We start from the raw sequence: 24238 nt of genomic DNA on the forward strand, positions 1-24238 counted from the left end.
AGTTACTTCTCTCCCTGAACCTCAGCTATTTTGCCTGTAAAATGAACTGGATTAGACTGCCTCTGAAGTTCATTCCAGCTAAGTCTATGACCTTTGGTAAGAGTAAATATGTGACTTCCTGTCATTAATAACACATTAAAACCTCTTCCTTGACATCAGAAGACTGATGTTTTGTACCTAGTTATCAAGCAGCTATTTGGGGTGCTTAAATAATGTATTCGGTCATCTTTCTGTCTCTGGACAATTTCTGTAGAGAGGAAAAGGGCCAGGATGCTAGCGGGGGTGGGAATGGGCTGGAGAACGGGCCAGGGAGACCTCAGTCTCAGAGAGGGGTAGCAGGGCAAATAATTCCCACCTGCCACTTCTCAATCAGCTGTTTCTCTAGCGTAGGGGTATTTGAGTTTGGGTTCAGAAGGAAACCTGTTTTGGTGGTCACACTTAAGAGGGAGACAAGTCATTGGCTTATGCTGGCCAGTTTAACTCTTTCCTATCAAATAGTGGTTGCACAAAAGACCACCACAAATAGCAAATGATGAGTAAAAACATTCTTTCATGGGATCAGAAACTGGAGACATTATTAGGATATACCAAAGAATATACATGAATGATGGAGCTCATCAGCTGGGAACAAGAGGAGATCTCAACTCAGACAAGGAAAAAGAATGATGGGAACAATCTCACCCAATCCCTCCCTTTTAGCAGTTTCTTAACGAAAATCCAGGGAAATGGGAAGGGGTTGCACTCTTCCAGAGACTTTTTCTCTTTCCTTCTTGGTGTGTCCCAGAGTCCACCTATCTCTCTGCAGAAGCTCTGGATCCAACTCAGGAAGGCTCTTGCTCTGCCCAAACCAAAGTTGAATTCAGAATTTTCTCTGCCATTCAGGAGCCATGTTCCCCTCCACATGCAGGTCCTTGAGTAGGAATTGGGTTCCATAAACCAAAACATATATAGCATCCTTCCCTTGAATCAGAGAACCTTAGACAAAGTGGGTTTCTATCAATTGAGGGAATGGTTGAAAAAGCTATTGTATGGGAAGACAATAGCTTGTTTATTGGGCAGTAAGAAATGAGGAACATGAGAAGATAAATTTGAGAAGACTAATAATAGCTTGTTTATTGGACAGTAAAAAATGAGGAACATGAGAAGTTAAGAGAAATTTGAGAAGACTAATATGAACTGATGCCCTGACAAATAAGTTAGAACTAGATGAATAATAGACATAAGGATTAAAGCTCTCTAAGTGAAATGATTGCTGAAAGGAGCCAAAACTCCGAATAATAGAAAAAATCAGTGAAAATTGCAGAAAAGAGATAATACAATATAACTCCTCCCTCAAAAGAAGTAGAGGGGAGTAGGGCTAGGTAGGACCATTAGGACAGAATTCTGTGTTTTTGCTTAATTAGTTGTCTTTATCAGGAGGAAAATTTTGGTCTAGAGAGGGCTAAACAACCATGTGTTAGAAATAAAATGCATAATAAAACTTAAAAAAAAAAATCCTAGGTGATTAAAAAGTATTCCTTAGCCCAAATTTTCTTGGCTCCCCCAAGCTGCATTGCCACCTAGTGAATATATGCAGAACTACACTTGCGACCTTAAGCAAGGTAGTGCTGTACCTACTCTGACCTCCTTGTGACCTGTGAAACCTGGGCAGTGGACCAGTGCCATACCAGGAGACTGTATTGCTTCCATTTGAATTGTCTTAGGGAGATTCTGAAGATCTCCTGGCAGGATATCAGACCCTCAGGTTCTTTCTTAAACTAAACTGCCAAGGGCAGTTTCCAACTCTACTGCAGAAGACACAGCTTCATTGCCCACCTTGCTAGAAAGTCAAGTGTCTGCTTGCCAGAAAGACTATTTTATGGAGGATTTGCACGGGGCAAGCGCTCACAAAGTGGTCAGGAAATGCGATACAAGGACACTCTCAAGGCCTCTCTTAAGAACTCTAGAATTTCTTTCCATATTTCTTATATTCTTCATATTCACCATTTTTATAATATATTTAATTATGTCAATATGCCATGATTTATTCAGCCGTTCTCCAACTATACATGTAAGTTGTCCCCACATTTTATTCACAATTACAAATAAAACAGCTATATATACTTTTGTACAAAAAAAAAAAAGAATTTTAGAATTGATTGTATGATATGGGAGATACTGACATAGGACCGCCCAGCATGGCGTGCCCTCGTTAGAACATCTAGGAGCAAAGCAGAATTGAAGTTTCTCAGAAGAAATACAAGGTATTCAAGGTTAGAGAAGCCTCCAAATGCTCATATGGACTAGTCATGTCCGACCTGTGGCTGAGCATTCCGAGTTTGTATTGATCTGATCAGCCACAGGTGGACACACTGTAACTCGACTCTAACGATGATGCCATTTTGGTGGTCTTCAAGTACAAAGGACAACAACCCACCAGCTGGTGTAGCCTCTCTGGCATGGGATGTGTGTTAGGGGTTAAAGAGACTGGGCCAGGGGGTAGAGCCTTTTGCAAATAATTTGGAATGCCCCCATTTAATAGGCAGAGACTAGTGCCATGAACAATGGGCCTGAGGTTCTGAAAGCTGAACAGAGTCGGAAGGTCTGATTATCTCTTGGCTCTTCTCCAAGAAGCAGAGCAGAATTATTCAGAAGGTCACAAGGGAGTCCATTTAAAAAAAAAATTAATATTTTTTTCCAATTACATATGTCACTTTTCAACATTTATTAAAAATATTTTCCCTCATTTTCTTTCTCTCTCCCTTACTACTTCCTCATACTCTTCCCAGAGAAATATATATATATATATATATATATATATATATATAGAGAGAGAGAGAGAGAGAGAGAGAGAGAGAGAGACAAGTATTTCATATGTAACCATGTTTGCCATGTTGAGAAAGAAAACAGACAAACAACCCCTCCTCCCTCTCGGAAAAATTAAGTTTTTAAAATATACGTTTCAACCTGCATTCAGACTTTACCAGATCTTTTTTTGGAAGTGAATAGCTTTTTTCACAAGTCCATCAGGATTGTCTTGAATTGTCGTATTGCTGAAAATAGCTAAGTCTTTCACAATGTTACTGTGTACAAAGTTCCCGTTGTTCTGTTCACTTCACTTTGCATCAGACTTCCCAGATAAGGAAACTTATTTTCCTAAGACTTTGGCCCTGTGAAGAAACTTGTTGATCTGAGAAATCTCTGAGGGCTCTGAGCTTTAAACCTACATATGTCTACTCAGTCTAGTAGTGTAGTCTCTCCTCCCAAACTCTTCTCAGAGATGGTCTAACTTAGTTTAATTCAATGAACAGTATCCCTTTTGAATCAGGAGCTATTCTAGGTGCTAGAGTTACAAAATAAAAACAAAATTATTCTACATTCTAAGGGAGGGGAGAATACAGCATATATAATAAAAAGCATATGCAAAGTAAGGCAGCAGGAGATTGTTCTTTGTCCTTCATTTTTGAAGAGGACCATGATATCACTTCCAAGTGAATTGGATTTCAGTGAGGGTGGGCTATGCAAAGTCATCAGCCTCACTTTCCCCTTCAGAGCCATCTGGGTCCAGTGGCAAGACATAGATCAGGATGACCGGAGATGGCCCTGAATGTGGTGGGAGACTTTGGCCTTTTTAAGTTAAGGTCTTCTCTAGGTCTTAGTTTGACTGAGGCTGCACCCATTCAGTGATTAAAATTAGGTAGTAATTGAGGCAAAGAAAAAAAAATTCATTCTGGGAGGAGAAGACTCTCTGGGTTTCTCCAGGAGGTGTCAGAAATGGCCTTTGATAAGAGATTGCCCCAGAGATATGATTTGAAGGAAGCTAAGGATTCTAGAAAGTAAGATGAGGAGGGAAGTATATTCCAGTTAGAGAGTACAGCCAATGGAAGAGGGAAAATGAGTAATAGGGAACACTCTAATTGCAATGGGGGAGGAGGTGCCTGAAGGGGAGTAATATTGAACTAAACTGTTAAGGTAGGTGAAAGTCAAACCACAGAAGACTTTAAATTTCCTGCTGAGATTTTGTATTTATCCTAAGGGCAATAAGAGGGAGCCACTAAGTGTTTTGAGTTGGAGAGTGATAAATTAGATCAAGGGTTTATCTATATCAATTCAGAAGTTACAAAGAGATCTGGATTGAAGAGGGAAAATTGGAAATAGGGAAGTCATTTAGGAAGCTATTGTGATTGTCTAGGTGAAGGGTGATGATGGCCTGAATTGGCCCAGAGACCATGAGTGAAAGCAGGGGAGAGTTGCTAGAGGTCTTGTGAAGGTAAAATTGGCCAAGTCTGGGCAACTGATTGAGTGTGAGAAAGAGAAAAGAGTCAAGGATGACTCCAAGATTGGGAATTTGAGTGAAGGGGGGACATCAAGGGGTCCTTTATAGAGATGGAAAAGATTGGGGGAGAGATGTCATCTGGGAGACATATCATGAATTCTGTTTTGTATACGCTGAATTAGTCAAGTAAACAAGCTCTTATTATATGCCAGAAATGGTGATAAGTGCTGGGAATAGAAATATAAGCAGAAAACAGGTGGTCTCTGCTCTCAGGAAAAAGATAAAGGTACTCCACATGGAAGTGTCAAAGAAAAAGTCCATGAGAATCAGGAGTGTATCCTGGGGAGAAATGAAGACATGGCTGTCTTGGGCTTCTTTTTTAAAATGGAGGTTCTGGGAAGAACCATTCAATCAGAGGGAGTGGGTGCAAGGGCATTTAAGATGTCTATAGAACAAAGAGGTGAGAAATGCCCAATAAGCAAGTTGGCTATGGGAAACTAGGGTTATTCAGGAAAGAGATTAGGGATGGATATATATATATATATATATACATACATATACACATAAACACATATATACACCCACAAACACACACACACACATATCCATCTCTAATCTGTAGGATTCATCTATAGAGGAATGAGCTTTTAACTTATAGAAGCTGGTGTACAGAGAGTATAGAGAGAAAAGAACTCCCTGGATAGAGCCTTGGGGGATGCCCATACTTACTGGTGGGAATAAGAGGGTGATATAAGAAAGAAGATGATCAGAAAGGTTAGGTTTGAACCCAAAAAGATTAGAGTCAATAGATCCAAGGAAGGGAAGGGTAATCAGGGGAAAGGAGTCACTGGCAGGGCCAAAGGATCCTTCTGATCATCTGATACAATTCCCTTATTTTTAAAAGTCAGGCTTAGAGATGGGTGGGGATCAAGAGGGAGTAGATTGCAGAACTGAAATTTAAATTCCATACTTCTGAATCTATATCTTACCCTTCCTGCCACATCACACGGCCTCATCTCAGCCCTATCCCAGGATAAGAGGGAAGGGAGGAAATAAAAAAATAAAGTGCTACGCATTTTTTTTTTTTTTTTACAAATGTTATCTCTTTCTTTCCTCATAATGACTCTAGGAGGTAAGGCCCAGTTTTATCCTTATCTACAGAAAACTGAGGCAAAACAGAGGTTCAGAGTGTATTAAGGCTGGGTCTGAATATAGGTCTTCCTGCCTCTAGAATCCCTGCAACATGCACACTACCTAGGCGCTTCTGGTGGATGGAGCTCTCCAGCACGTTTTAGGTTCAGGATTCTAGATGGTTGTGGAAATAGCCAATCCATTCAATTCAACAAGCACCTAGTTTCCAGAATTTTCGATGCAGGGAAAAAACCACTTGACGAAGAAGTTTGGATTTTAAGAGGAAACAGTACAAGGTGAAAACAGACGAGGTGTAAATAAACATAAAGTAATTTTAGGCAGAGGAAGAACGGTTTCAATGTAGGGGGGAAACAGCAAAGTATCTGAGTAGGAAATGGCACTTGAGTTGAGCCTTGAAAGGAGAAGATGCAAAAGAACAAAGGGAGGAGATGGAATGTTGGGTATGAGGGAGATGGAGTGGGACAGTTTAGTTGGAACTAAGAGAATATGAGGGAGGATAATATGAAATTCATTTAGAAAAACAGATTCCCACTGCATTTTAAATGACAAAGCATTTGTATTTTTATGCTGGCGGCACTAGGGAGCCACTGAGATTTCTTGAGGAAGACAATGACATGTTCAATATTTGTTTAGGTGCATCAGTTTGGTTTCTGTGTGGAGAATGGATCTAAGAGAGGGAAGATCAGGAGGCAGGGAGGGCCAAAAAGAGAGGTGACGAGGGCCCGAAGGAGGCTGGTGAGAAGTGGATGGATGTAAGAGAAGCCACGGTGGTAGAGCTGGCAATTGAGGCCTGGGGAGGATAAGAGAGATGGTTTCTAGGTGCTGATCTTGGTGACTGCATGGATAATGGTGAGGAAGTGAGAAAGTGAGGAAGTAATGGGGGTTGGCCCAGGAGATGAGTTCCACTTTGTACTGGCTGTGTTTGAAATGCCTACGGGACATCCAGGTAATGTTGAATAGGAAACTGGTGACATGAATGGAGCTCAGGAGAAAAATGAATGCAGGATATAGAGATTTGGGAGTCACACAGAGAGAGCTGCTGTTTTATATGAATGCACACATATAACCTATAACAAATTTCTTGCCTTCTCAATGAGGAGGGAGCGGAGGGAGAAAGAGTGTTTGGAACGCAAACATTTTAAAAATTAATATTAAAAATTGTTTTACATGTAACTGAGGAAAAATAAAACACTAAATAAATTCAAACATATACAGGGTTTAGAACTGCAGGGTACCTTAGAGATCAGAAAGTCCAACCCCTCATCTTTTAGAAGCGGAAAAGACTTACCCAAGATGCCATTGGAAAACTCCTTGAAGAAAAGTTATCAAACTGTGCATACCCTTTGATCCAGCAGTGTTACTACTGGGATTATATCCCAAAGAGATTATAAAGAAGGGAAAGGGACCTGTATGTGCACGAATGTTTGTGGCAGCCCTTTGTAGTGGCTAGAAACTGAAACTGAATGGATGTCCATCAGTTGGAGAATGGCTGAATAAATTGTGGTATATGAAAATTATGGAATATTACTGTTCTGTAAGAATGACCAACAGGATGATTTCAGAAAAAGGTCTGAGAGACTTACACGAACTGATGTTGAGTGAAAATGAGTGGACCACAGGAGATCATTATATACTAACAACAATACTAGATGATGACTAAATGTCTTATTTTGGATCAGGCCATCCCTCAGCAACAAGATCAACCAAATCATTTCTAATGGAGCAGTACCTTTCTAGAACTGAACTGAATTATACTCCAGAAAAGAACTCTGGGAGATGACTAAAACCATTACATTGAATTCCAAGTCCCTATATTTATGCACACCTGCATCTTTGATTTCCTTCACAAGCTAATTGTACAATAATTCAGAGTCTGATTCTTTTTGTACAGCAAAATAATGTTTTGGTCATGTATACTTATTGTGTATCTAAGTTATATTTTAATATATTTAACATCTACTGGTCATCCTGCCATCTAGGGAGGGGGTGGGGGGTAAGAGGTGAAAAATTGAACAAGAGGTTTGGCAATTGTTACTGCTGTAAAAGTTACCTATGTATATATCCTGTAAATTAAAGGCTATTAAATAAAAAAAAAAAAAAAAAAAAAAAAAAAAAAAAAAAAAAAAGAAAACTCCTTGAAGGAAGCCCCCTTGGGAAACACTCTCCTTTTTACTCCTTTCAAATCTGTGTCCCAGTGAAGAGCTCAAACAGTAAAAATAGCTAGCATCTTTCCTCCTCAGACTTTAAGGCAATATTTTATTCAACTCAATCCAAATTAGCAAACATTTATTAATAATTCATTTGAGGAAATGGGCTGGGTCCAGAATACAAAAAAGGCTCTGAGGGCATTTCCAGCTCAGGCCTTTGGTCTCATTATTAATGAAAGAGATGGCAACAAATGAAGACAACCTATGAATTGATGAATCCTGGACAAGGGATCAATGGGGTCTAAACCGTGCTCTTGGATTAAACAAGTCTTCCTAATTTCCCATATTTGGAATGGGTACATTCCTGCCAAAACTTGTTACCTCTTTGCAGAGGTGAGGGTCTATGGTGTGGAAGGCTGCATATACCATTTAATTTACTTGTTTTGCTAAATCATTTTTGTGCTATTCCCTTTCTTTTTAGAAATCTTTGTTACAAAACATGGCTCACTACATGAGGGAGGAGGAAGGGATATATTCAGAAACAAAAGTAGAAAAATACGCATAGAAGGAGAGGGATTGGACCTGTGAATTCTTTAGTCTCAGAAACTTCTTGGTGAAAAAATTCTCTTTAGCAATGCAGGGCCCAGAGAGCTGACCAGAACACGAATGATTAAGTCATCTGTCCTGACATAACTAGCTTGTGTCAGGTGGGACCTGAACCTGGGTCTTTCTGCCTTCAGGATGCTTCTCCCTCTATTACGCTGAACTCCTTCTCCTAAAACACAATTTTTTTTTTATGTCTATAATGGCTTTCCCCGAATCCCCAGTACATGCAAAGATAGTTTTCAACATTCACTTTTGCAAAACCTTGTGTTCCAATTTTTTCTTCCTCCCTTCCTTTCTCCTTCCCCTAGACAGCAATTCTTGGAAACATATTTCCATATTCATTATGTTGTGTAAGAAAATTCAGATCCAAAGGAGAGAAGAACTATGAGAAAGAGAAAAAAAACGAAACAAAACAAGCAGATAACACAACCCAAAAAAAGCCCCTAAAACAAAGGTGAAAATACTCTGCTTTGATCCACATTCAGTCCCCACAGTCCTCTCTCTGGATGCAGATGGCTCTCTCCATCACAAGTCTATTGGAATTGCCTTGAACCACCTCATTTCAATATAATTTTTTAAAAATTAAATTAGTTGTTATCATTTGCATGAGCTGCTGTTATTACTAGTGACCTGACAATAAGGGAATCCTGCAGAGTCCCCTTGAGAGCCTAGAATGCTGTAATAACAGTGGGAGGGGAGATGCTGGATGCTGTTTAAAGCCCAGACCAGACCACGGCCTGGAGAATCAGGCTGGGGGGGATAGGAATATTTCAAAGTTTAAAGTTCCCTCTTTGGGAAGGACTGGGGAACTCAGGCAGAGAGTAAGAAGAGGCCAGGCTAGGCTCTCTCTAGGCCCAAAGGGTAAAGAGCTTAATCCTCCTTAGGGGAGTTAAGGGGAGGAGTGGGCTCCCTGGGGAAATAAGAAGCCAGACCAGCCTGTCCCAGCTTGTCACAGGACACCCTTCCTGCAATTGTTCCTGGAGGAGCCGGGTCTGTCAGTTGGTAAGCCTTGGCCCAAGGCAGCAGGGGAGCCGTTGTCAGGATCGCCCTGAGGGACTCCTTCCTGTTGTCAGGTAAACAAGACTAGGGTGGGGGGAGGATCCACAAGATCCACAGCCTCTCATGGCCCTCCTCTCCTTCCCTTCTACTCCCTGCAGCCTGCTCTGGCCTCCCTAACTCTTGGGATTCCCAGGCATCTTCGGCCTTCCTGGGAATCCCAGCTCTGCCTAGGAACCCCGGGACCAGGAGGAAGGCTCTCCCCAGACAGCCTGGAGCAGCTTTGGACTGCCCACGGAGAGAGAGCGCCAACCAGCAATGAGAAGCTCTTGGTCGTGGGCTACTCAGCCTTGGAGGGTGACGACAGAGAGCCCAAGTTGGGGGGATTTCAGCAGGGAAAGTGTTGGGGCAACAGAACCCCTGCCCATTCTTCCCCTAGCCTGGAGAGTTAGGGCCTAAACTCCCTCAAACTCTGTGCTTACCCCCTTTCCACTGGCATCTATCCTCTGCTCTGGCAGGCTCTGTTTGTGCTACAACCAGCCTAGGGCCAGGGAGGGGGGCAGTACCCATATTGGGTGGAGACGAGCCTAAGCCTTTGGTCAAGGTTGGGCCTAGTCTGGGTCTGGAGTTGGGCTGCAACTAGGAATGGGCTTAGGAAGCCAGTCTGGGAATGGATTTGGTTCAGTTTCTGGCTGGAGCGGGGGGACCAGCTGGAGGTTTCATTCTTTATCCTCATATCGTCAGCACCTAACAGTGCCCAGCACACAGTAGGCCCTTAATAAGTATTTGTTGACTGATGGGTGGTTTGGGGTCAGGTGGTGATCTCTGACTTTACCTCAGCTGTCATGTGTTCTAGGAGCGCAGAGAACTGGAGGCTGAGCTGAGCAGGCACTGGATGGACTTAGCGATGGGGGAGGCAAGGGCCCAGGAGGAAGAGGAAGAACGGCCTCTGAGCCTCCTTCCTGCCCCAAAGGCCTGGGGCCACAACCAAGTAATCAAGGCCATATGGAGGGGCCAGCTGGGCCTGACCAAGCAGCTGCTGAGGCAGGGGGCCTACATCAATGAGAGGTGAGCAGCCCCATCCCGGCCCTCCCCCAGGTATCCCAGCATACCTCTGGTGCCCAGGTCACACAGTGGTTCCAAGCAGGTCAAGGGGTTGGGGAAACCTCCCTGGATGTCAGGTCCTAAGGTTTGCCCCTTAGCAGCTCTGTGACTAACCTCTCTGCTCCCTCTTCTACAAAATCTGGACAGTAGCCCTATCCCTCCTGCCTACTATGCAAAGCTATTAGCAAGATTCAGTGATCAATTATCCAATAGTTATTAACTATTACTAGGTGAGATACTCTATGTGAGAAGTGCTGGAAACATGAGCAGTCACTAACTCCCACCCCACTATATGACACACTTACCCTGATAAATGTTCCCATGTCACATCAAAAAACATACCTATGTGTATAACTCCATAAATGACACACATTTTCCCTTTTGTTTGTTTCCCCTCAAAAATTTTGTTTTGTTTTAAATGCTAATATTAATGTTGTCTGTTAAATTATAAACCAGGTAGCCCCTGGAGTCCATATTCAATGTATCTGGTTCAATCATCAAGTGATAACAAATATCTCAGAAGCTATGGCTCCTCAAGACTGAGTTCCTCCAGGACTGGAACACAATCAGCACTTAATAAATGCTTACAAATTAGCAGAAGGCACTTTTCATCATGATTATGTGCACACATGTGATTGTGGGCCCATTGGGAAGTGGCTTGTGACAGCCCTTGCTTTTGACATGCATGTTGTTTCCTAGGCTTTGGATCTCAGAGCCATCTTCTCCCCAGGCCCATTTCCCATGATTCCCCAAGGTGCTTGGATCAGTCTAGCTTCTTTGAACTCATTTGGTTTCTAAGACCTCTTTCAGTTCTGAGACTGGGAAGGAAAGAATGGAGTTAGGAAGGGAAGGAGTAGAAAGAGAAGAAGGAAGAGAGAAGGGAGGAAGGAAAGAAGAAAGGAAGGGAGGAAAGAATGAAGAAAGGATGTAAGGAAAGGAGGAAATAAAGAAGAAAGGAAGGGAAGGGGAAAGAAAAGAAGGAAAGAAGGACAGAAGGGAGGAAGGAAAGAAGGAAGGAAGGAAGAAAAGAAAAGGAGGAGAGGGAGAAAAAAGAAAAGAAAGGAGGACAGAAAGAAGGAATAAAGAAGTAAAGAAGAGATGAAAGGAAGGCAGAGAGGGAGGAAAGAATGAAGGAAGGGAGAAAGGAAACAAGGGAGGAAAGAAGAAAGAAAGAAAAGAAGGAAGGACAGAAGGTAGGACAGAAAAAGGGAAGAGAGAAAGAAAGGAAAGAAGGGAACAAAGAAGAAAAGGAGAGAGAAAATGAAGGGAAGAAGGAAGGGAGAAAATAGAAAGAAAGAAAGGATATTAGAAAGGAAGGAAGGAAAAATGAATAAATGAAAGAGGTTGGAGGTGAAGAGGGGATCAGATAAGTTTAAGATTTAGGATGAAATGGGTCTGTTCCTGCAGAAGTCAGAGATAGCAAACCATTTTCAAAGATTCCCACACATGCTAAATGTACCACTTCCATCCACATATGTCCTGGAAGATGGGGAGGAGTCACCTGTTAGTGACTGCTGGGATCTAATTCTGACTAGCAGAATAGATTGTGTCATGTGAGAGGACGATAATGATACAAGGAGACTGAGAAGTAGTTGCAGTGAAGGTTTCTTGAACTCTTACCTCTCTTTTATTTCATTGCCCCACAGAATACGTATTTTCTAAGAACAGCAAGGTTATCATTGAAGGAAAAGCACACATTCTTTCTCAAGCAATATCTGCGTCAGTAAATTTGTTTTATGACCTTCAGACAGATATTTCTGACTCTTGGGTTCTGTTGGTCTTTCCTTGGGTCTGTCGGCTCTTCTTCAAAGAGTAAGATAAAGATTGTAATAACAAAACATTCCTCTGGTCTCTGGTGTGCTGTTTCACAGCTGTGGGGTTGGAGAACCGACCTCCCCTGATGGTGCAGTCGGCTTTCTGGGTCCCACACTTAAGCATCCCTCAGCAGGGAGGGATGAATGAGAAAGAGGAAGAAGCAGGCCTGAGACTTCAGATCTTTTCCCCTGGTTCAGGATTAGGGAGGGGCTCTACTTCCCCACCTTAGCTATCACCTTCCTTGCAGGGATTCAGCCGGTCGAACCCTACTCCACCATGCAGTGGTGAGTGGCCACATCCCTCTGGTCCGGTTCCTGGTGCAGCGTGGGGCCGCAGTGGATGCAGCAGATGAGGACCTGGTCACTCCTCTGCACTGGGCCGCCTGGCAGGGGCAGAGCCAGGTGGCCGAGCTGCTCCTGCAGCGAGGGGCATCGGCTTCAGCCAGGAATCTGCCAGGTCTCACACCACTGCATTGGGCGGCCGCCCTGGGACACCTGCTGCTGGTTCAGCGACTGCTCGCTCACGGCCTGGACGCTGCCAGTGGGGACATTCACGGATGGACGGCACTGCACTGGGCAGCTGCAGGGAACCAGCTTCCTGTGGCGGAACTTTTGAGCTGTCAGGGCATCTCGATGGACATCAGCTGTTTGGGGGGGCCCTGCCCTGTGCACGTGGCAGCAGGGACTGGGAGAAAGGAGTCGCTGCAGTTTCTTCTGATCCGAGGGGCACAGGTCAATGCCCAGGATGGTACTGGAGCAACAGCTCTCACCATCGCCTCGGACCTGGGAGACCAGGAGGTGGGTCCTCTCCTGCTCTGTTTTTTTTGTTTGTTTGTGTGGGCAGGGATGGGAAACGGTGGGAGAAGGGGGATGACATCTTGGGCCTGATTCTCCAGACTAGAAGAGTATTTAGGGTTGTGGTGCAGTCAGGAGCCAATGATAGTAGTGACGTAGTCTTGGGACAGGGGTACCCCTGAAAATCAGGTAGGGAGGTTGAAAGAGGAGACGCTAATCCTGTTCTCTTCGGACTCATTTGGCTTTCTGGAGTCATAGTCTGGGAGAGGTATTGGAATGGCAGAACCAAAGGAAAGGGCCTTAGATTAAGAGTCAGAAGAAGAATAGCATTGAATCTTGGCTCTGATTCTGGCCCTGTGACTTTGGATAAACTATCTTATTCCTCTAAGATTCCTAGAAATTAGGGATTGGAATAGGTCATCTCGAAAGGCCTTTCCAGCCCCAAATGCTGTGATCTTATGCCAAGGAGAAGTTCAAGAAGTGGGTGGTAGATGAGGAGATGTCCCTGAGCCAGAGGAGATGAGAGAGCAAGGGAAATGATTTAAGAATATAGCTGGAGTTCATGGGCTCTGCAGCCAAGGAGAATATGTTCATTTAATTGTTTGCTAAAAATTTAGTCAGCTGGGTGAGAACAGGGCTGGAGTAATGAAGGACTAAGAGGCTTCTCTTGACCTAAGTGGGTCATTGATGCTGTGATGGAGATGACCTTGTGGGCTGGGTGTGATCTGTCCTATTTGCCCTTTCCCTGGGATGGGGGTGGGAGAGGGAGCAATAGGGGTTCTGTTGAACTCTAGGACACTCTGCCCTAAGTCCAGGGGAAATCAGACAATCAGGTGATCAAGAAACACTTATTAACTACCTACTATGTGCCAGGCACCTGAGTTGGGTGTTCCCAGTTTTGAAGACAAAAATGAATTGGTCCCTCCCTCCCAAAGAGGTTAAATTCTGCTGGGGGGAAACAGGCTAACTCATCTAACTTAGTTACAAGGAAATCTTGAGCAGGAAGTTATGGGTACTGGGGGGACCAGTTAAAGCTTCATGTAGGAGGGGACATGTGAGCTGAAGTAGAGATGAAGAAGGAGGGTTGTCCAGGATCAGGGGACATCAGTACCTGATGCCAATCCTATCTTCTCACATGCTAACATTTAAATCCTAAGGATTTAGCTAGAATGGTTACCTCCCCAGTCCAGATCCACCTCCCAAGGTTCAAGGATCAGTGTCTCCGCCCTCCCTATCCTTCACACCTCTATGTGCCTAGGCCTGTGCTATTCATATCTGGGAGGGAAAAGAAGGTGTTCCATCTACTACAATGGCAAGAGAAGAGGCAGGATCCTCAAGACTGGGATCTGACAATGTGATTCCAGGTGAATCATTCAATAAAAATTTACAGATAAAAAAATTGTCATCTCCTGCTACTGTTGATGGCATCGGGGAGGAAAGAAGAAACAGATTATTATAAGGATAGAAAAGTATGAAAAGTTGAAAAGTTTGAAACGATCTATTATGTGAAAATCAATACCGACGAGGGGATTGAGGAAGGCTCCATAAGCAAGAAAGATTTTGAAGGGAAATTTTAAAGGGTAGGGAGGAATTTAGCAGGCAAGGGTCAGGGGAGGAGAAGGGAGGAACTGTACAAACAAAGGCATGATGGCAACCAGAGTCCAGCTGGTTGTCAAAGAGTGTGTGTGTAAGGAAGGAAAAGGAGATGAGCTGGAAAGGCAGGAGGGGATCAGAGGCTGCCCCTTCTGTCTTTTTCCTCACCATGGCGGTAAAACTTGCCCAACCTGCCTTCCAGGATGGTTGTGGGAAGTCCTATCCAGAGTAGAATGTAAGCTACTGAGGATAGGGATTTTTTCTTTAAACCTAGCATCGAGCCATGCTTGGAATAGGTGCTTAATAAATGCTTGAGAATTTGAAATCAATATGTAGACCTTGCAGTATTAACAGAACATAAACCACCACCAACAGCCTCCCTGTCACCGTCATAATTGTCCCTGTGACCTCCTTGCCCTAGGAGCGGTCCTAGTTTGGCTAGGGAACAATTGGGACAGCAGCAGGCAGGATGTGATTAAAGGGTGAGTAATTGGGATCAGGTGTTCAAAGGCAGGAGGGGGCTGTGTGGGCTGGAGGAATAGGGAACCTGTGCAAGGTCACAAGTAAGTCATAATTCACATCCTGGTCTCCTGCCACCTCCTTTCTTTCTGTCAGACCAGAAGGGAATAGGATTCTACCAAGCCAGTGGCTCTGGTGAAAGGGGAGGCTGCTGAGCGGTCTCGCTGAAGTTTAACAAGCTGAACTGGAATTCAGAGAGGAGTCCTCACCCCCAGCTCTTTCCACCTGGTCTCCTTCCTGTCCCCAGGTAGTAAAGCTGCTCTTGGACCATGGTGCCAATGGGGACCTTCCAGACCAACATGGCCGCTCTGCCCTCCACCGGGCCACTGCTGCTGGCCACCTTTCTGTGGCCCGGCTGCTGGTGGAAAGAGGAGCCTCGGTGGAGGCCCAGGATGGACTACATCTCACACCCCTGCACCACGCGGCCTTGGGGGGAGACACTGTGGTTGCAAGCTACCTCCTGGACCAGGGAGCAGAGGTCAATGCCGCCGGTTGGCTCCACAAGACCCCTTTGCACTTGGCCATCGAGAAGGGTCACTGCTCTATGGTAGAACTTTTACTAAGGCGGGGGGCCAACCCCAACTTGAGGACACAGTGGCGGGAGACTGCAGAAGACCTTGCTGCCCCAGACAGTCCCCTCAAGACTCTGTTCCTGTCAGAAAAGCCAAGAGGAGAGAGGCAAGGCTGGGCAGGACCCAAGCCCCTCTGTGTAGAAATCCACCCTGGGGGACCTGGGTTTGAGTGATCGTGTGTGCCTGGCTAGCTTTGTGGCCTTAGGATCAGAGGACTTATGGGATGGCTCCTGGAGATTACCTTATCCAATTGTCTCCTTTTACAGAAGGGGAAACCGAGGCCCACAGAGTACAGTCACTTGCCCAAGATCAATAGAGTAGCCCGGGTACTCATCTGTAAAATGGGACTAACACCTGCTTTACCACAAGGACAGTAAACCCTATAGGGATATATATAAAATGTTGTTGTTGCTGTTATTACCGAGACTCCAGATGAATGAGTGTTTTTAAGGTTGGGTGCCCTTAGGGACTAAATGAAGGTGGGAATTGGGAAATAAGAGGGGGAAGAATCATGTTTACCTTTTTCTGGGGGAAATGAAGCAGAAGTGACCCAAACCCCTGGACATTTGACCCCATGGCATGAGGAGGGAAGAACAGGAATCCCTACCTTTTGCCATCATCTTTTGAGATTTACCTGATAATAGCATTTATATAACTCTTTAAAGCTTGTAAAAACTTTATATATATCATCTCATTTGATCTTCACAAGCCTGTGAAGTAGTTGCCATTATTGTCCCTATTTTATGGTTGAGGAAACTGAGACAGACAGAAGTGAAGTAATCACTGGATCACACAGCTGCTATGGTCCAAGTCATGACTCCAATGTTGTTCAGTCATATCTGACTCTTTGGGACCTCATTTGGAGCTTTCTTCATAGAGTGGCCATTTCTTTCAACTCATTTTGCAGATGAGGAAACTGAGGCTGATGGGATAAAGTGACATGCCCAGAATCATACAGCTGGGAAGTGTGAGGCAGGATTTGAATTCAGGTCTTTCTGACTCTACCTCATCACTTAGTAACCCCAATTAGATTTGTGGGGGGTTGTTAATACATGCTTTTTGATTGACTGATCCTCTGTTTTGCCTCTGAGTCCCCATCAATAGAATGGAAACTATCCCTAACTATGATTCTAGAAATTAAATATTTTTCTAAAAAAAGAGTAAACTTATGAGAGATTTTTCTTTAATTAAAAAAAAAATAAAGCCATGTTTAAATATATAGATATTTATAACAGCTCTTATCAATAACTTCATTTAAATCTCTTCCTTGCCGATCCTGTTAGAAAAGCCGAGTATCAACAAATGTAATCAAAGATGCGATCTTTTTTTAACCATAATGGCTGATGTCCAGGAAGGCATGTGATAATTCAAGAGACAAGGGAGCTGTGTTTAAGGCAGAAAGTGTACTCAATGTCTCTTCCAAACACACTTATCAACTCCCTCTTCACCCTACCCTTCTATTTCCCACAATCTCCTGCATTTAAAATTGCTATTTACTCATTCACATCTTTTCTTTTCTTCTTCTTCTTTTTTTTTTTTTTTAAATGACAGCATTTTATTTTTCAAAATACATGCAAAGGTAGTTTCCAACATTCACCCTTGCACTCATTCACATCAAATTTGTGTGGAATAAAAGTTCAGATTGTTCCTATTACAATTTCAGGGACTTGTTTATGACTTGGATAAACCTGGTTGAAAATTCCTAGCTCTTTTCAAATTGCCCTGGTATGGTAAAGAATCATTTTCATCTGTCCTAATTTTCCAGGTCCCACAGAAAGTGGTAAGTTTCTAATAGATCTTGATATTTATCAGACTGATGGAACAATTAAGATTTACTGGAAAGATCTATTACACAATCTTGCTCATAGGGAAGAAAACAGAATAAACATTAAGTTCCTACTATGTGTCAGGCACAATGCCCAGCACATTATAAATATTACAACGTGGGATCATAGGAGTAATGTTCTGGTTGGTTTTCTGGAGATCTTGGAGCAGCCTTCACAAGAATAGCCAGGTATTTAAAGTCCAAATTCTTTATTATCTCCTTCACAATCTAGTTTCCTTGCCTAGGGCCCTGGGCCCAGTTTCAGTGGAGGAAATGCAGGAGGACAGGTCTCCAGCCACCACCAAGGTGGACCATGGGAAGGAATGTGTTTCTGAGTTCCACCCTGGCTTTGTCCCAGTTTATATGCTCTATTATAATTGGATCATTTACAGTATACTGAACATAAACCAATCATTATATCACTAGGGAACCATTATTTGTTGTAAGATTAAATCAATCATACTGAAGTAGAGAACTATTAATCCCCACACCAAAGTAGATAATCATTGTCTTATCAATTCCACTGAGTTAGCACCTTGAAAGAATCCTTATTTCAAGTACAGTGTTCTGGTCCATAACAATAGGATTACAGATTGAGAGCTGGAAGGGACCTTAAAATCTTTTTAAAGACCCTTCCCAGTCTAACTCCCCCCAATTCTGCTTTCCACCTTTACTTATGAAAATGGTGAAAATATGAACACTAACAAAACTCTCCTGTCTTAGAATGTAAGCTCCTTAAGCGTAGGGACTCTTGATTACTTGAATTTGTATCAAGTGACTTTACCCTGTTTGCCTCGGTTTCTTGATCTATAAAATGAGCTGCAGAAGGAAATGACAAACCATTCCAGGATCTCTGCCAAGGAAAGCCCAAATGGTGTCACACAACTGACTAACAGCAATATTTGTATCTCCAGAAATTAATCAATCATTTATTAAGCACCTACTAGTTGCAGGGGAACTGAGGTATTCAGTGGACAGAGAGTCAGACCTAGAGTCAGGAAGACTCATGGACTTTGTTGTGTGAAAATCTGACCTTGGACATTCCTAGCTGTTTGATCATAAGCATGTCACTTTACTGTTTGAACCAAAGCAATAACATTTACATCTTCAGATATTAATTGATCAATTAACATTTATTAAGCACCTATTATGTTCTAGGTCATGTACTAAGGCTGAGGATAGAATCAAAAGCCAGTCTGCTCTCAAGGAGTTTAAACTCAAATGCAGAGAGCATATATAGCAAGCTCTAAATAAATGCTGCTTTTATACCTACATATTATACACAGCAAAGGGAGATGTTTAATCTTGCAAATATCTACTTCTAAAAAGCACACATCAAGTGTCTCTTGTGACAAGGTACTGGGGAGTCAAAGACAAAACTGATCCCTATCTGCAAAATGCTAACATTTTACTGGGGGTGGGAGGTAAGGAGACACACACATAAACAAAGAAGTAAACCAATGCAATTTGGATTTATTAAGTGGATAAGATAATTTGAAGAGGGAGAAAACAATTAAAAGAAATAGCATTTCTGAGGTACCTGCTGTGTGCCAGGTACTGATGAAGAATGGAAAAAAGAGAAAGGCTTTTTCAAGTCACAGAGCCCAGTCCATTCTAATAAAGTTCAGACTGGAGAGGGTTGAAGAAAGGCTTTGGTTAGGGAGGTGGTGCTGGAGTCAAGTCTTAAAGGAAGCAAGGGACTGAGATAGGCTGTCCAGAGCCAGAAAGGAAGTGCTGAAGTCTTTTGCCTAGAACTTGAACTGTGTAAAGGGGATATTATGAAAGAGGTCTGGGCAGGAAGGTTAGTGGCTTTCCACACCAGGCTTGAAAGGCTTGTATTTTATCTTAAAGGCCTCAGGAGACAGGTTCAAATCCCAGATTTGCCTCTTGCTACGAGCCTCTTGCTAAAAGCAAATGGTCTTAAGGCCTTCCAGCTTGAAACACAGACTTGTATTTTGGCAAGATTATTTTGGCAACTGTGTGACTGATGAATTAAAGAGAAAAGGAGCAAGACCTGTTAGAAAGCCACTTCAATAATCTAGACGAGAAGCTAGGAGGACCTGAGCTTGGGGAGTGGCTCATGAATGGGGAGAGATGGGAATGAAAGAAAAGAGAATGTTATGAAAATAGCACTAATGAGACTTGGCAACAGATAGTGTAGAGATCCTGGGTTACTTAGGTGAGGTTGACAGAGAGCTTGAAGTTCAGATAAAATTACTCCCTGAGGCAAGCAGGGAAAAGCACTGATGGGAATTTAATCTTATAGTCTCATCCTCTGTGGAAGTCTTGGGAAGCCCCACCTAGCTACGTCCAGCAAACCCCCAATGTTAAATTTCTCCTATAAATCTGCCTGTGGCTCACACCGTATTTGCTGAAACCTTTTTGGGGTTATAGCCTGCTACTACATTCTGTGTCATGGTGCTCTTTATAGCTAACTAACTATGGATTTAGCCTGTCAGTTAAGGGCAGGATCCCACCTCATCGAGTATTCCCTTTCTCCTGGTTAACTGTGAGTTCCACTAGTGAATTTGTCCTTTCCATTTTCCATTAATTATTAAAATCCCTTTTCCTTGCTAAGGATATATGGTCTTCCAACTCCATTTCATATTTACCATTCCTATTCTTCTCCTAAATAAACCTACCTTTTGGCAAAGAGAATGGCCATTGTGAATTCTTCATGTGACCGAACTCCAACATTTGGTGCCTACATCAATCTCATCATCTGCTACTAAACCCCAAGCACATCACTTGGAATTAGGAATTGCTATCATGACCATACCAATAGGATGGGATTAATGTAGGGTGGGGGAGGGAAGGGAAAAGTTAAAGATGATTTCAAGATTGTAAGAGTAGGTAACTGGAAGAATGGGGTGAAGCCAAATGAAGATGTTTGGATGAGGGTGGTTTTAAGGGGAAGAGAATTAATTCTATACGGGACATCTCAAGGCAAGACATGCAGAATTAGAAGTATTCTGTGTAGAAATCATAGTTGAGCCCATGAGTGCTAATGAAATCAAGAAGAGAGAAAAGGGAGAGAAGAAACCCCAGGATAGAACCTTGGGGGACACACACACACACTCCAACAAAGGAGAATGACAAAACATAAAATGGGTGGGATAGCTTCAAGGGATCTCATTGGACATCAAGCCTAACATGCCAATTTTACAGATAAAGAAACAGACTTAGGGAAATGAAGTATCACATAAATATTATGTATCAGCTTTTATTTGATGTTGCTGGCATCAGGGAGGAGAGGCCACGAGTGAATTGGACTGAAATGAGGGAGGGCTGTGCAAAGTCACCAGTCTCGCTTTCTTTTCTACAGCCAAATGGGTTCGGGGGTCAGATATAGCTCAGGAGACTGAGTGGCAGAATGGCCTTTTTAAGCTAAGCTCTTTCCCGGGTCTCAGTTTGAGACAAAACATCTATTCAGTGATTAACACCAAGTAAAAATTGAGGCAAAAGATGATTCAGTTTGCCTTCACAAAAGAATCAATCTGAAAGAAGACTCCGAGTTTCTGGCCAGAGCAGAAACAACTACTATTTCTACTTTTTCTGATCTATGAAAACCCAAATAATGGTCAAATGAAATGGTTTTTGAATGAAATGACCTATTTCAAGTCAATCAATGGGAGCCAGAGTGATTTGAATTTAAAGGAATAGTTAAGAGCTCCATTTGAGTCTCAAGGAGCTTTATCATGTAATGCTGAAGAAACTGAGCAAGACAGAGGTTAGACACCAATTCAATAGTTTATTAAATGGAGAGAGATACTGGGACAAGATGGCTCTTGGTCCCAGGGCTGGACGAATAATCTCAAAGAATCCACCATACGGAACAAGCTTTTTATAGGATAACAAGAAAGTAAAATGGGGGTACCTAGGTGGGGATAATAACCAATGGGGGGGCCCTAGGATGACACAATGGAGGGAGGTTACTGAATTCTAGACATCTAAATGGATAAACCTTTATCCGTCAAACATTAAGAAGCAAACCTCCTAAAGTTAAAAACCTTCATCTATCAACCATTTAAGAGGAATGATTAAGCCGGGTTTTAAAAAGCAACTGAGGTAGACCTTATCTATAAACATTAAGAGGGAAAGGAAACCTAAGAAAACAAAAAGGAAATTGGAGAAATACAAATTGGGAACACAAATAAAGCCGGTTTTTCAGAGTGTTTTGAAATAAAAGAAAACCCGAGCTCATTTTTGGGGGGCAAAAAAAAATGGGGAAGAAAAATGAAAAAAAGATTTTTGGGATTTTTTTTTGGGCCGGGTGTGTGACTTGCCAATGGGATAGGGAGGGAGAAAAGGAAAAGATGGAAAAGGATGAGGAGGGGGAGGCAAATGGTCTGGGACCCCAAATAAGAGAATGTTTTTCTAGGAAGAATTGGAGAAAGATATAAAAAAGCAAGAAATAATGAGGGTTTGGGGTTAGGAGAAGCGAAGAGGAGTGGGAAAAACCCATTGTTTGGGATTGGATTTTTTGGGAGTGATGAGGAAATGAATTAGGTTTTTGGAGTGATTAAAAAAGAAAGTTTTTTAAAGTTTTTTTTTGGAAAAAGGGGGGTTTTGGTTGGAAGTTTTTTATTTGGTATGGGGAAAATGGGGTGCAGTTTTGGGGGTTTTTTTAAAGCTGGGGGTGGGGCGGGGGGGGAATGGTTTTTTTTTACTTTTATTTTTTTTGGGGAAAGGGGTAAAGGGGGTTTTTGGGTGGGGATTTTTGGGGTTTTTGGGGGGGAGGTTTTCTCGGGGTTTTTTACGGGGGGGGGGGGGTTTGGGGGAGGGGAATGGGGATGGGAGGGGGGGGTTTGCGTTGGGAGTGTGGGTTTTGGGTTTTTTTTTTGGGGTTTTTTGGGTTTTGTTTTTGGGGTGTTTTTTTTTTTTTTTGTTTGGTTGTTTGTTTTTTTTTTTTTTTGGGGTTTTTTTTTTTTTTTTTTTTTTTTTTTTTTTGTTTTTTTTTTTTTTTTGGTTTTTTTTTTCTTTTATTTTTTTGTTTTTTTTGGGTTTTTTTTTTTTTTTTTTTTTTTTTGAGGTTTTTTTGTTTTTTTGGTTTTTTTTGTTTTTTTTTTTTTTTTTGGGTTTTTTTTTTTTTTTCTTTTGGTTTTTTTTTTTTTTTTTTCTTTTGGTTTTTCTTTGTTTTTTTTGGGGTTTTTTTTTTTTTTGTTTTTTTTTTTTTATTTTGAGGTTTTTTCAATTTTCTTGGGTTTTTTTTTGTTTTTTTATTTTTTGGGTTTTTTTAGTTTTTTGAGTTTTTTTGGTTTTTTTTTTTTCATTTTTTCTGGGTTTTCCGGGTTTTTGAGGTTTTCTTTTTGTTTTTTTTTTTTGGGTTTTTTCTGGTATTTTTTCTTGGTGTTTTTCTTCGGGTTTTAAAAGGGGGTTTTTCTGTTTTTCGGGTGTTTCTTTTTTTTTTTGGGTTTTTTTGTTTTTTTTTTTGGGGTTTTTTTTGTGAAATGGAGTGGGATGTTTTCCCATTTTTTTCCGGTTTTCTGGTTTTTGGTTTTGCGGGGGTGATTTTTAAAAGGGGGGGTTTTTTGGGCAAGTGTGGTTTTGTTTGGGGGGTTTGGAGGGGGGTTTTTTTTTTTTGGTTTTGGGGTTGTGGTGGGTTGGGGTTGTAGTTTTAAATGGGAAATTTTCTTTTTGCATGTCGGGATCTTTTTATTTTAAAAGTGTTTCTAAGGAGGTGGTGTTAGTTTTGGGACAAAGGGGGGGCCCTGGGTTTTGGTTTTTTGTTTTGGGGGTCAAGGGGGTGTGGGGAGGGGCTGGTGGAACTAAAGTTTGGCAAGGGGGCCCCTGGCTGCATTGTTTGGTTGGGATGGGGCAAAAGTGGTGGGGATGGGCTGAGGGTTTGGCGGCCGGTGTTTTCGGGGGGTTTTCTGGGGTGGGTGCTGAGGATGGGGGGGGGGGTTTTGGGGAGGGAGGTTGAAAGGGGAAGCTGGTGTTTTGTGGAGGCAAAGGAAAGGGAGTGTTGGGTTTGGGAAATGGGTTGTTTCCCCGGGGGGTGGGGGGGGGGGGGGGGGTGGGGTGCAGGGGGTGCCTGTGCTGGGCGGGGGGGGTGTGGGAGGGGGTGCGTATTTTGGAAATTTTTGGGTAAATGGGTTTGTTTTTTAAAGGGGGGGGGGGGGGGGGAGCTTGGAGGAAATGGGGTGTTTGGTTTTGGGGGGTGGGGTGTTTGGGTGGCTGAGTTTGGTGGGAGGGGGGGTTTGGGGGCACAAAGTGGGGATTTTGGAGGGGTTTGGGAATTTTGGGGTGGTTTGGGGGGGGGGTAAGTGGCTTGGGAAGGTTTTGGCTTTTCTGCGGCTTTTTGGGGGGTATTTTTTGGGGTGGGTTTCCCGGGGGGGGTGGTTTTCTTTTTTGGGGCCCCTTTTTTGGGTTGGGGGGGGTGGGGTTTGGGTAAATTTGTTTTTGTTTTTTTGTGTTTTTTTTTTTTTTTTTTTTGGCCTTTTTTTTTTTTCTTTTGCTTTTTTTTTTCGTTTTTTTTTTTTTTGGTTTTTTTTTTGTTGGGGGGTTTTGTTTTGGGGGTTTTGGGGTTTTTGAAGGTTTGAGGGCGTGGGGGTGTGGGGGGGTGTTTTTGAGGGAGTGGTGGGGTGTGTTGGGGGAGATTGGGATTTGAGGGTTTTTGGGGCGGCCCTGGAGGGGGGCGGAAAGGGAAGGGGGAATTTGGGGGGGAAAAATTTGTTTAGCGGTTGGGGGGGGGAGGGGTTGGTTTTGGGGAGGGCCGGGGCCCCCCCCCCCTTTTCCTTATTTTGGCTTTTTCCCTGGAGTGAGGGGGTTGGACCCAATGGGGTTTTGTTAGGGTGGGAGGTGTTTTTTGGGTATTTCCCTCGGGTTTGACAGACCGGTGTTCCCCACTTAGATTTTGG

The 24238-nt window shown here is 42.9% G+C and overlaps 1 protein-coding gene across 1 annotated transcript; it reads left to right on the top strand.

The window, feature by feature from the left end:
* The first annotated feature begins 9917 nt into the window (after nucleotides 1-9917).
* ANKRD65 (ankyrin repeat domain 65) lies at nucleotides 9918-16111 on the top strand. The gene is made up of 3 exons (XM_023498812.2): nucleotides 9918-10224; nucleotides 12323-12872; nucleotides 15229-16111. The coding sequence occupies exons 1-3, from the start codon at nucleotides 10052-10054 to the stop codon at nucleotides 15724-15726; spliced, it is 1221 nt and encodes a 406-aa protein (XP_023354580.1). The 5' UTR covers nucleotides 9918-10051; the 3' UTR covers nucleotides 15727-16111.
* Nucleotides 16112-24238: the final 8127 nt, after the last annotated feature.

This window comes from Sarcophilus harrisii, chromosome 3 (genome assembly GCF_902635505.1).
Source record: "Sarcophilus harrisii chromosome 3, mSarHar1.11, whole genome shotgun sequence".
In the NCBI taxonomy this organism is placed as follows: Eukaryota; Metazoa; Chordata; class Mammalia; order Dasyuromorphia; family Dasyuridae; genus Sarcophilus; species Sarcophilus harrisii.

Excerpts from the sequence above, each read along its gene's own strand:
- ANKRD65 (XM_023498812.2), top strand. The coding sequence starts at position 10,052 with ATGGACTTAGCGATGGGGGAGGCAAGGGCCCAGGAGGAAGAGGAAGAA. Across the intron at positions 10,225-12,322 it reads GGGGCCTACATCAATGAGAG|GGATTCAGCCGGTCGAACCC; the intron begins GTGAGCAGCCCC and ends CCTTCCTTGCAG. Across the intron at positions 12,873-15,228 it reads CGGACCTGGGAGACCAGGAG|GTAGTAAAGCTGCTCTTGGA; the intron begins GTGGGTCCTCTC and ends TCCTGTCCCCAG.